This window comes from Syngnathoides biaculeatus, chromosome 11 (genome assembly GCF_019802595.1).
Source record: "Syngnathoides biaculeatus isolate LvHL_M chromosome 11, ASM1980259v1, whole genome shotgun sequence".
Classification (NCBI taxonomy): Eukaryota; Metazoa; Chordata; class Actinopteri; order Syngnathiformes; family Syngnathidae; genus Syngnathoides; species Syngnathoides biaculeatus.
Genome location: NC_084650.1, coordinates 22,156,090 through 22,169,068, shown reverse-complemented (window position 1 = coordinate 22,169,068; position 12,979 = coordinate 22,156,090). Strand labels below are relative to the sequence as shown.

Below are 12,979 nucleotides of genomic sequence, written 5' to 3'. Positions count from 1 at the left end.
CCCGTAGCTTGAAAGAGGTCATCTGACCCAAAAATAAAGCACTTAAGAGAAAGTGAGCCTATGAAAGACATGAAATACAGTCGGGTTGTTTCACAGCAGCCATTCACACTGAGGAGGTCATTTACAAGTGTGATGATAAATATGCCACGGAGCACATGTCAGGGGGATAGAGTTCACTCGGAGTGTGTGTGTGGAGGTATTCTTAGCACTGATGACAAAGCAGGCCCACAAATCCATTCACTCCTGCCAAGCGCTTCATCTCTGCTTCAAAAACAATGTGTGAAGTGTGTGAATACAATGTCCAGTATTATGTCTTATGCCTCCATCTATAGGGGAGAAAAAAAAAAGTATATGCAGCCCAAAATCATGCTCAAAGATACCTTTACAATTTCATATGATTGGATGTAAGTGTGTGATAACGTTTCTCAGCAGATAGTATTCGGGGAAACTGTGGATTCAGAATTAGGCCTGTGGGTAACGGAACCACAACCCTGACTGTGGGTTCATTATTTCGTCTCTTTTTAGTGAACTAACTCTTTTGGATCGGCTCAATAAAAAGAGGCATTTCTTTTGGCTCTAAAAGGGTTCCCCGGATTTTTTCATTCCATAAATTAATTTATAATGCAAAAAAAAGAAAAGTATGCATATTCAGGGTAAAAATGTGCAATACACTGAATTTTCCATTTTATCAATTTTAAAAATATGCCTTTATTTATTCATGCTGGTTGGTGCTACAGTAAAACAAAGTACAAAACTACATTACATATTGACTGGCTCTCCCTTAAGAGAACGATGAACGTGGCTCCCATTCACGAGCTGACTGTAATCGTTCTCTTCAGAGATCCGGATCTTAGAGCAGTTTCGTTCGCGACCAACACATCAAAAACGGATTGAGGTAACCACGTTGCTCAGCCCAACTGGTTTTACTGCACAGGTTTTAAATATGCTTGCACATAACAGGAACTTGTGGTCACAATAGGCGCATTTAATGAAGAATTAGTAACCCACTTCACATTTATGGTGTATTACAGTTTGCAACAATAGCTTTCACAAGATTACCTGTAACCTATTTTTTGATGCATCAGAAAAAAATGCATTTCCATTTTACGAAACGAGAAAATTATTTCAAATTGACAGCACAGAAAATGCACAAATTAAATGTCATTGCCAAGGTCTTATTTTTATTAAAAACAAATATAATCAGTCTGTAGTCTGAACAACAGAAATCTGAAAATATTTTCTGTGAAACAAGGTCAGTTAATTTATTGCTTATCAAAATAGTTGATTAATTTGATCCCCTTGGAAAACAGTGATCAATATTTTTGCCCATTTTTGACACATTACAGACCAAACCAATAACTGAAACATAATCCGTTTATATTTGTGCATTTTTAAACTGTCAATTGGAAATAATATCTTGATTTTTAATCATGGGATGGACAGTGTTTTTCCCTCCTATTCATCAACTACTTAAAAATAATTGGCAGATTAATCAGTTTTTAAAATATTCATCAGTTTCAGCCCTATTAGTAATGCAGTAATGAAAACCTGAGCAAATTTAATTATTTACTACAACTAAAATCCAAGTTGATTTAAATTTCAATCTTTTGCAAAAGCAATTGTTTGAATATTTACTAAATCTTATAAGTCAAATGCACTAAATTACAAGTTGGCTTACCGGAAACTCACTGTGGTTAATATTCAACTCAGTCTGCACAATACTTTCTAAAATGTGCACAAGAAAGTATAATACACTTAACATTTAAGAGTTATCCACTCATATGTATTAGTAGTGTATTAAATTTAAATTTGTTTCACCAAAAGCCAAAATGGAGGTTTTGAGAAGTTGTGGGTGCACTCAGTAAGTGCAACTTCACCCTCCTGCTGACTTTCCCAATTACAGGTACGCGTTGGCATTAAAAAATTCCAATGTCTTTTCCGCGAGTTAGATGGGGACATTAAAACACATCAATATAGGTCAGACTGGTCCAAATCAATGCAGCGATGGCAGACTGGACACGTGCCACCGAAAATTTCTACGCTGGCAAAAAAAGTGAAGGACCAACTGATATTTTTTAGAGTAATTGAGAACATGGACGCCATTTTAATACCTAAGGGTATAAGACTCTCTGGACGACACAGAACTAAAGGATTTCTTTCTCCTTACCCAGGAACATGAGCTCACTGTGATGTTTTGATGATGTATGATAATTCATACCAAAAGGTGGGAATTCTAGAAGTGATTGTTAACTCCATTGTAAGTAAGAATAATACGTTTCGCTACACATGTATAAAGGGACATCACAATGTTGCAACTGGTTAGACCATTGGGCTCACAGTTCTGAGGAACGGGGTTCAAATCCCGATCCCGCCTGTGTGGAGTTTGCATGTTCTACCCGTCGCGGCATGGGTTTTCTCCGGGCACTCTGGTTTCCTCCCACATCCCAAAAAGCATGCATTAATTGGAGACTCTAAATGGGCCCTCGGTGTGATTGTGAGTGTGACTGTTCTTCTGTCTCCATGTGCCCTGCGATTGGCTGGCAACCAGTTCAGGGTGTACCACTGCCTCCTGCTCGCTGACAGATGGGATAGGCTCCAGCATTCCTGCGACACTTGTGAGGATAAGAGGCTCAGAAAATTGATGGATGAATGCATGAAGGGCACACTTGATTAAGTCATGGGTTTAATGATATACAGTATAATCATTCCATTATTAAGGAAGATTGCAAAGTGTTTGCAAGTTGTTAAAAACCACGGGGGACTGACTATCTCTTTCGGGCTGGGATTACAGGAAGGGAGCCATTTTTGTCTGACATATGGAATGAGATGACGCCAACCTGGGGGCCACATTCAAGGAAGGACGGCATTGTTGTGGAGATGAAGTTCATCCAGTCTTCTTGTATTGGGACATTGCGGTTTGATTTGGGGGTTGGGTGACCCTCAAAAGGGGGTGGATTATATTGAAGAAATAACACATATTTAACTTTGGCACAGTTGGATGACATCAAGATAAACCACTTTGCAGCACAAAACATAATTGGCTCAAGGGTGATTGCTGCCCATCTAGGCTAATGGACGCCATTGTACATGAGCGAAGACGTCACTTGTGAAGGTGCATAAACTGTGCATTGAGTAAACCAATTGAGTCCTTACTCTCATAGCCAACATGATGTGTTTATTTCCCACAACACTAGCAGCCGTCATCTTCAAAAATATTGGAATGTTGCTCCCAAAAGTCTTCGCCTATGATATCCGAATGGTAAACCTGCACACTTCTTTTGCTCCGAGGAGTGCCATGGACTTCCTTGATCTTGTCTTTCATTACTTCTGTGATGACAGTTTGGTCATGCTGGAAAAACAAAAAGATTTAAAAAAAAAGATGAAGCTGAAGATACACTTTCAGGGAACATTACAGAAAATACTGCATATATTTTTTTAAATTGTTGGCATATATATATATATATACTGTAGCTCAAGAGTAAAATTTAAAAAAGTACATCTTTTGCTACCTACAGTATTTCAAAAAAAAATCTGTAATTGAGCTGTTCTTCACTTTGGATTGACTGTTATGTAAAAGGAAGGCTAAATAATATCCATAAAAACCAAACCAATACCAAGTTTCTTTGCCCATGACATGATCAGCTTGCCTGGGGGCAGAACCAGAGCCACTTTCAAGCAACGGCCGGACTACGCTGTCTGAAACACTTTCATGCACCCGTACTATCGTGTAGAAGCACACTGATTTAGGGCTGGGCAATTAGATGAGCTACTTTTAAACTCGAAGAAAACTTTATCATTCAAACCATCACCATGCCTACTGTCAGCATGACGCACAGATCACACATCAAGAGAAATTTTTGTTTCTTTTCTGTGCCTCAGTTGTGACACTTTTTACAAAAGTGCATCAACAATGCAATGTTAAGAAAACAACATCACCTAAGGCATCAATACTAATGATTCAAGTTTAAGTTTTTTAATATTATACTACTAACAGTGTTAGGTTTTTTTTTTTTTTTTTTTTTACAAAAGTGAGATGCATGAACCACACCTGAAATACAAACATTGAGGGATTCCACCTGAGTGATATTTTTTAATTTTATTGATCTACAAAAAATATTGCCTCTACACTACAATAAATAAAGGTTTATATTTGAGCCTGCTATTCATATTATCCCCATTGAAAAATATTGTAGGGCGACTTCCATCTTGAACCATATCGGTACTTTGTTCAAAGTAAGAGATGTACGTTAAAATGAAAGCAATCAAATGCTCATAATTTCAAGTAGACAAAAAAGAACAACAACAAAAAATAGCATTATGTCATCTGACCTTTTCCCAGATGAGAGTGGTGCCTTTCCTATAGACGGCCGGTTCTTTGTTGTAGTTAATGTCGAACTCTGAGAAGAGGATTTCATTTTTGTCAGCAGCTAATGTTCCCTGTATGAAATACACACATGTATGTCAAAAATGGATGACATCAAAATTATGAAGAAACATTTTAAATCCAAACTCATCATTTCTTTTTGTGTCATGTTTAAAACAGTGAAATAATGTTACCTGTTGTCAGACTCTTGAATGCACTGACATTTGTCAGAAGTTATTCAATAAGTTAACGGTTATGGAAACAGGAAAAATTATTAGACCTCCGGTGGCATGGTGGATCAGCTGGTAAAGCGTTGGCCTCACAGTTTTGAGGACCCGGGTACGAACCCTGCCTCGCCTGTGAGGAGTTTGCACGTTCTCCCCGTGCCTGTGTGGGTTTTCTCTGGGCACTCCGGTTTCCTCCCACATCCCAAAAACATGCAACATTAATTGGACACTCTAAATTGGCCCTAGGTGTGATTGTGAGTGTGGCGGTTTGTCTCAAAGTGCCCTGCAATTGGCTGGCAACCAGTTCAGGGTGTACCCCGCCTCATGCCTGTTGACAGCTGGGATAGGCTCCAGCACTCCCGCGACCCTAATGAGGATAAGCGACAAAGAAAGTGGATGGATGGATATTACATCTCCAGGTCGCTAGAACGATAATTAGCTCCATCTTGTGGCAGAAGAATATAACAAGATCTAAATATGGTAAAGATCTGATAAAGCGTTAGGAAATGTATTCGTTTGTAGCTTCCAAGAAACAATTAAATTATTCATGCTAACAGGATTTGTTCTTCATGAATTGAAAAATTTCATTGAGAATGTTGACATGCACTTTTCCTCAAGATTGCAAATGCAATGAATCTCCATAGGGTTGGAATCATGGGATTAAAGTTCATGTTTTATCATAAGCAAGACTTTATCATGGGAACAAACAATCTACCAGGTAGTTTCCTCCTCCCACAATTTACAAGCCACTCACAGTTGTAGACATACATATATTTTTGTAACTGCTTTTTAATTTTCCCACTAAAGTTAGCTCAGATAGGCTCCAGCACTCCCGGGACACTTCTGAGGATAAATGGCTTGGAAAACGGAGTAGAGTGATTACTTATGATATTACATATAGTTTCATAGGTTAGTAATAGTGACAAACTGTGTTGTGCCCTGTATGACCCCTTGTATTCTTTATACTTATTAATACAGTACATATTTTAAATAAACCTTTGAATAACAACCAAGTTATGCATTGAGTAGTCACCTTTAAGCGATCCTCTGCTTGAACAGTGGTTAGTCCACCTTTTTGTACAAGGGTCCAAAACACTGTGTTGTACAAATTATTTATGTGACCTGGAAGAGGCAATAAAATCAGCCTGACATATTTGTCACCATCATCAGTGTAGTAACCGCTGTAACATACTTACAGTCTGCTTGCCTCCAGCTCAGATAGTCTTTCAGGTTCCGATTGCTAGGGTATAGTACCACACGTCCATCAAATCCTGGCGGGTAGAGGAGAGGGTGGTCTCCAAAGAAGTCTTTCCAGTGAAAGACATAAGAGGATGAGAATTGCGAGGCAACGAGGGTCATCAGCTTGCTGGCCAGAGAAAAAAAGTCAGATACACACCAACACAAGATGACTATACACGCGTGCAAACACAGTTGCACACATAGACACATGGATGCACACAGGTACCTGGCTCTCCTCTTGAACCAGGTGGAGGTCCTCTTAAAAACAAAACTGAACTCATCACTTTGTCCATAGCCAATGATAATATCCTCGAGCTCCTCCATGACTGAGCGGGCGCTACGGGTCATCAGACCCAGGGCTCTGTTGTCATTGGGCTTGGCAAATTTGTGCTGCTCTGCAAACCTGAAACACAACCGTCACACAGTTAAAAATGAGCTATAGTTTTATCCAATTACTTTCCCAAAAATATGACATAGAGTATGTATATCAAGTAAAGAAGACCCACCTGTGGAAGTTGCGCCCATCTAGCCTCACGACGATGTAGCAGTTTCTCAGACATGTGTCTTCGACTTCAAAGTTACGCACATATTCAAACTTGCTCTTGGCCATGCCACAAGTGGAAGTAAACAAACAGGCCAGGGGTCTGACAGTACAAGACTTGACACCTTCACGAAGTCTGCAGAAATTTAAAATCTGCATCAGTCTGTTCATGAAACAAAAAAAAAAAAATTGATTTCTTAACAAATGGTATAATGTGAGGTCATTTCAATCCAATAAGGCCTTAATTAAGGAAGGAAAATGTTATAAGTGGCCAATGGAATAAAAAAATGGTAACAACATACAGTACGTTTACATTCAGACTGTCAAACTGTAACATGTACTGTATGCAGAATTTTCCAGATTGATGTAACAATACATTGACAAATGAATTAAACTAACATACAGGTTTTCCTAACACCAAATGAGATCAGTCTGAGTCAGTGTATTTCCCTTATTCCAACAAACCAAAAATACAATAAGAGACAAGCATGACAAGAGTCATTTTTCTAAGGATGCAGGGTTACCGCAATTGAGACGACGGATATCTCGGAGGGATATTGGCCAACTATAAGGAAAATAACTGATTTAAACCAGGCTTCTGGTCGCTGTATTTACTTGAAACTCTAACTCACTTTAACTCCACCGAAATATTTGCTCCGTCGCTGTGTACAGTCGTTCTGACAACACAGACATTATGATAATAGTTCCGGATCACCAACACCTTATATTAAGAAACACGTACAAGACAATATGCACACAGTGTGTGTTTCCACAAAGTCGTAATACACTGAGCTATAACTGGAATTTAGCATGAGTGACAAGATATTATTTTTCGGCTAAACACATTACGTTTAAAACTGAGTTTTCAGGAGGGAATGGACGGACGTAAAGATCGTCTATTTCACATAAAATTAGAGAGGTCACATTTGGAGTGTTACGGACGACATTTTCCACCCCCACACTCGTTTATTATAGAATGTATTCTGCGAATTATTACTGAAAATCCTAACTTTAATGACATTAAAAGGCAGGTGATACGCTCGAACGAACCAGGCAATCAATGGTTCGTAAACGTTGCGGAGTGAACCCTCTTTCAGAGACTTTGAGTAGTTTCCCGTGATGCTTTACGATATGTGTCCCCTGCCTGCGGTTGTTTCAAACAAATATGGAGGAGAAAGAGAGGGACAGAATTAAGAAACCGGATAGTAAAGATAAACACTCCGCTTCCACCGCTAGTACCTCATCGGTGTCACAGGATGACGACGCTTCTAAAATAGACGTGTGTTCTGAAAATTTCGACCCACTTTTGGCCCTGTACTCTCCCACGGTGCGGGTCCCTTTCCCAAACATCAAGTGTTTCAACAATGTCGCTGAGTACGAGAGTTTCCTAAAGGGGGGCCGCGGTAGAGCCAAGCCGGAAAATGTGGAGAAAAAGCGGCTGAAGGCCTTGAAAGGGGTCGCCGACCCAGAGCGGATCGAGAGACTCAAGAAGCTCGTGGTGACCAAGAAGTCGGTGGATGAGGAGGAGGGAGCAAGTAGCAGCAGCCGCGCGCCACAGCCACGGCGACACAAACCCCCCAAGAATGTCCTGACGAGGATGACGTGTAGGTTCTGCATTGATAGTACACGTAATAATACACAATTTGTAAAGCTTTAGGAATAATCTGCTGTCGGTTAAAATTTCAGGATGAACCAAAAATGCACTTTCAGGTGAACCTAATTTGTCATATGCAGTGAAAGCAGGGAGCACGCAGAGGAACAATTGGAAAGATGGAGACATGCACTGGAAATGAGAGGAATGAAGATTAGCCGAAGTAAAACAGAATTTATGTGCGTGAATGAGAAAAGTAGAGGGGGAAGAGTGAGGCTACAGGGAGAAGAGATAGCGAGGGTGGACGACTTCAAATACTTGGGGTCAACAATACAGAGCAATGGAGAGTGTGGTCAGGAAGTGAAGAAACGGGTCCAAGCAGGTTGGAACAGCTGGCGAAAGGTGTCTGGTGTGTTATGTGACAGAAGAGTGTCTGCTAGGATGAAGGGCAAAGTTTACAAAACAGTGGTGAGGCCGGCCATGATGTACGGATTAGAGACGGTGGCACTGAAGAAACAACAGGAAGCAGAAATGGAGGTGGCAGAAATGAAGATGTTGAGGTTCTCGCTCGGAGTGACCAGGTTGGATAGGATTAGAAATGAGCTCATTCGAGGGACAGCCAAAGCTGGATGTTTTGGAGACAAGATTCGAGAGAGCAGACTTCGATGGTTTGGACATGTTCAGAGGCGAGAGAGTGAGTATATTGGTAGAAGGATGCTGAGGATGGAGCTCCCAGGCAAAAGAGCGAGAGGAAGACCAAAGAGAAGGTTTATGGATGTGGTGAGGGAAGACATGAGGGCAGTTGGGGTTAGAGAGGAAGATGCAGGAGATAGGCTAAGATGGCAAAAGATGACACGCTGTGGCGACCCCTAACGGGACAAGCCGAAAGGAAAAGAAGAAGAAGAGGTGAACCTAATTTGATCTTCTCTAAAACTTTGACAAATGCATATGTCAAACTGTGCAGGGATTCAGTCTTTTTCTTTGGCATCACGAGCAGCGAAAGAGAGCTCGAACAAGATGGAAGAGTCAAATAAAGGCAAAGAAGGAGACATCCTTAGAAATGGACTGGTCGATTAAAAGCTCGAACTCCTGTTGGGAATTTTGCTGTTCAGCTCCTTGTTAAAAAACACCAAGTTGTGCAAGCAGTGCTGATATTCCGTACGAAGCTTTTGAGAAGGCCCAATGAATGGTTTTCCAATGACGTCATCACAGTCCTTATACCAATCGATAGAAAAAAAACTTCAGGCTTCACCTATCACCTGTGTTCTCTGACCTCTATGGCACACAAGATGGCGTAATTGGAAACCTATCTTTTACCTGAAAAGTGCCTTTTCGGGTCACTGAAATCTCATCCAAAAGAAATGGCTTAACTTTTTGTGATCATTGTAATTATTACAGTGTATTGGTTAGTGCCAAAAGATTTCCTCTGCCTTTTATTCTGGTCAAATTAAAAAACTGAAATAATACCTAATAGAAGAAAAGAAAGCATTTTACAGTACTCCCTTGTGCGTTGTTGCTACTGTATTGGATTAACAACAAATCAGGGACTAGTTATACACTATAATGTGAAATCACATGTATATCTTATTCAGTATACTTATAACCACCCATAACATGAAATCTGTTTGTGTGCAGTATGCAAAGGCAGCCCTTTGGGTGAGCTGCACAAATGTGTGGAGCAGAGGATCAGAGTCAAAGTCCACATCAGGAGCTTCAAAGGATTGAGGGGCGTCTGCTCTGGTTTTGTGGTGGCCTTCGACAAGTTCTGGAATTTGGTGAGCGCTTCTGCGTGACTGCAATTGGCGATGGTTGCTGATCGCTGTCTCGTTGCCAGGCGATGGTTGACGTTGATGAGACGTATCGAGAGCCTCTTCTCGGGAAGGCCGTGCACCATGAGAAAGCCCTCACCATTTCACGGGTATTTACTGCTTTGTCATTATATTTCTGATGAACACTGCATTTCTACATCCATGCAAATTATTTTTGAGAAAGTGGAATTTTACAACCCAGCAATGTACATCATTGTAATATTAGGAAAGGTCGTGTAAGTGCCAAACTTTTCAGGTGGAGCTGGAATTTAACACAGGCAAGGATACAACGGTACGCTAAATGAACTGTATTTCCTCAAAAAGGAATTTTGTTACCGAACCGCACCGCATACAAGATGTTTTTTTTAAGAGGACATAATTCTTTTGCATCTCATGCTCCCAAACCGTTTTAATGTTAATGTGTTATATTTAAAGTACAGAATTAACTTTTTTTTACACTGTATTGTTTGTGCTTTCATCCTGGATCAGGCTCTGCCAACGTGGAATTTTAAAATTGCACACCGTCTCATCCTGCGCTTTCTACTTTGGCTTCAGACCAGACCTTTCCCACTCGAAAAGAGAAACTCTCGTCTAGTTTAACCACTTTTTCTTCGATTATTCACATTGTTTGACAGTCATTGTATCTTAAAACAACAGTATTTCTTTATTAACTTTCTCGATTAATATCGAAAGTAAACATAAGCAGCATGTCTAGCTCATCATTGCTCTACGTTGCCCAGACTGTGTTGCTAACTAAAGCAGCGGTGGTGGACGCTGTCATTATCAAACACATTGATGGTCTGCGTAAGTACTATAACATTTGTAATTATGAGTGTATGTATTTAAGAGGGTGGTAAGGTAAACTAGGAAAAAGAGTGTGTGGCAGAGCAGCGGTCGTTGCTAGAGAAAGTACCGTGTGCTGCCTAAAAGAAACCAGTGGCTTTTACAGTACGGATGTGACTTGTGTCGTTGGATGTAACAATCAGTCATCCCTCACTCATTGAATCTCATTGCAAAATCCCACAAACTGAATAACTGTGTGTTATACGTTCTATTTGCATTACATAATTTTTTTTTTTTGCACGCAACGCAGAATATCTGCAAGGAGACTGTCGCCGGTGCACAATTTCAATCAATTTTTTTTTTTTTTTTTTGGCACGTTGTCCCGCGATCGACGCATTGAGCACCTCTGGTTTACATCATTGTTAGGCATTCTATTGTGGATAATGTTTTATGAACGTTACCCGATCCCAATGTGGCCGAAATGTTTGTGCAGCTCTTTGAGAAGCTCAAACTCCAGGAGAGCTCAGGAGGTGAAGGAGGAACAACAAAGCACCAGGTCCAAGGAGAAAGCAGCCGGGGTCCGCCTTCAAACCCAAAGGTGACTTCGTCCGATTGCCCTGCCAGGCAGAGAAGTGACAAGACGTCAGCGCCACCAAAGGCTACAAACACGGGTCAGCAGAAAGAGGGCAAGGCGTATGGCAAGGTCCGTATTCGCCATATCAACCAGCTGTTTATCCGCGGAGAAAATGTTCTCCTGATCAACCCTCAACCCCTGTGACGGGCTGACTCTGCATTTGTTTTTGTGCTATCCATGTTGAATGCACTGCAGCGAACTGGCAGAGATCTCTGGTTCAATTTGGGAGAACCCGGAGTGGATCAGACTGTGTATAATGTTGATACATAAGATTTACAGATCACCTTGTGCTTGAGGAAATAAAAGCTTGTTGCATGTTAATCTTGCTTTCTTTTACATGTAGGCCATTTTCCACATTAGAACTGAGAAATGCGCCGACCTCTGCCAAGGAACAACAAGCCTTAATTGCATCAGCATGAAATTCGACTGACAGATATGTCACACACAAGGACACAAATACATCCAAAGCATGGAGATTTCACCTTTAGAGTAATTAAAGCAAAAACTATTCATGTGGGTTGTCGCAATACATGCGTCAAAGGATTAATACGTATTAATTCATGCTTTTATTATGTTATTCAACTCTCATAAAGGATAGTGAACATTGATGGGTTACTTATTGGAATAAAATGAAGTATAGGTATTACTAAAAGTAGCAATTCTGCTTTTAGTAGCTGTGGTTAATTTGATTTCAATTAATGATAAATGAAACAAAATGAGGGCACCACGGTGTCTCAGCTGGAAAGCGTTGGCTTCACAGTTCTGAGGTCCCGCGTTCAATCCTGGCCCCGCCTATGTGGAGTTTGCATGTTCTCCCTGTGCCTGCGTGGGTTTTCTCCAGGCACTCCAGTTTCCTCCCACTTCCCAAAAACATGCAACGTTAGTTGGACACTAAATTGCCACTAGGTGTGATTGTGAGTGCGATTGGCTGGCAACCCGTTCAGGGTGTACCCCGCCTCCTGCCCGTTGACAGCTGGGATGGGCTCCAGCACTACCCGCGACCCTTGTGAGGATAAGCGGCTAAGAAAATTGATGGATGGATAAAACAAAATGACAATGAAATATTTTAATAAGGAATTTTTTAGCTTTTTTTTTAATTTTATTTACGATTGACCTGTCACACAAAGTGGACGTTTGCCAAACCCGGTTAACAGATATTTTACCCCCGAAACAATGCTGTGTATTATTCTACGGTCAAACAAACATGAACTTGATACATTTGATTGATTGATTGCGCGCGTGAGTGTATCGCCGTAGTCACCCAGCAGGTGTCAGCATCCCTCCGGTGCTCTCGGACGGGGCCTCGGTCTCTGGCTTGTCTTCTGATGTTGCTTTTCCAGTTAGTTTGAGCAGGAACGACAGCGCGGTCTCGGCGGACTTTATAAATGCATTATGAATAATTGAGTTTGCGATGCTCGAGATTGCAGATGGCACTCAAAAGCTGTCATTTGTCTTGACGTCTCGGATTGCTTTTACTCTTTAATGGGCACATTACCCATAAAAGCGCAATTTACTGCATCTCGTAGAAGTTGTAGATTTTGTTGTTGTGGCGGAGGTTGCTCATCGTCTAACCGATTTTTCTGTTGGATGTTTTTTTTTTTCCATTTTGATTTTGAGTGCATTAAAAGTAGGTCAGTTGCCTTTTTCTGAACCAGAACATAGTTTCACGAGTTGATTTTACAATCATTTTACTTAATGTTTTACTAATCGTTTCCGTCATTGGTTTTCACTTCCGTTTCCTTTTAGTCTTTTCTCGACTTTTAAGACGTCAATGCTGTCACTAAGAAAGCACA

General features: G+C 40.8%; 2 protein-coding genes across 5 annotated transcripts; one reads left to right on the top strand and one right to left on the bottom strand.

Annotated features, from left to right (window-relative positions):
- Window positions 1-795: 795 nt before the first annotated feature.
- On the bottom strand, window positions 796-7,239 carry thg1l (tRNA-histidine guanylyltransferase 1-like). 4 transcript variants are annotated; one of them, XM_061834725.1, is made up of 7 exons: window positions 6,895-7,238; window positions 6,336-6,506; window positions 6,056-6,232; window positions 5,787-5,956; window positions 5,624-5,712; window positions 4,330-4,437; window positions 796-3,349 (listed from the first exon to the last, which is right to left on the bottom strand). In XM_061834725.1, exons 2-7 carry the CDS (start codon window positions 6,437-6,439, stop codon window positions 3,191-3,193), a joined length of 807 nt encoding a protein of 268 aa, XP_061690709.1. In that variant the 5' UTR covers window positions 6,440-6,506; window positions 6,895-7,238; the 3' UTR covers window positions 796-3,190. The 4 variants fall into 4 exon arrangements, with proteins under 4 accessions (XP_061690709.1, XP_061690708.1, XP_061690707.1 ...); XM_061834724.1 differs by having other exon boundaries at window positions 7,003-7,238; XM_061834723.1 differs by having other exon boundaries at window positions 800-3,349; window positions 6,336-6,533; window positions 7,003-7,239.
- Window positions 7,240-7,399: 160 nt separating this feature from the next.
- Window positions 7,400-11,507, top strand: lsm11 (LSM11, U7 small nuclear RNA associated). The gene is made up of 4 exons (XM_061834721.1): window positions 7,400-7,974; window positions 9,597-9,736; window positions 9,796-9,879; window positions 11,046-11,507. The coding sequence occupies exons 1-4, from the start codon at window positions 7,536-7,538 to the stop codon at window positions 11,328-11,330; spliced, it is 948 nt and encodes a 315-aa protein (XP_061690705.1). The 5' UTR covers window positions 7,400-7,535; the 3' UTR covers window positions 11,331-11,507.
- The last annotated feature ends 1,472 nt before the right edge of the window (window positions 11,508-12,979 follow it).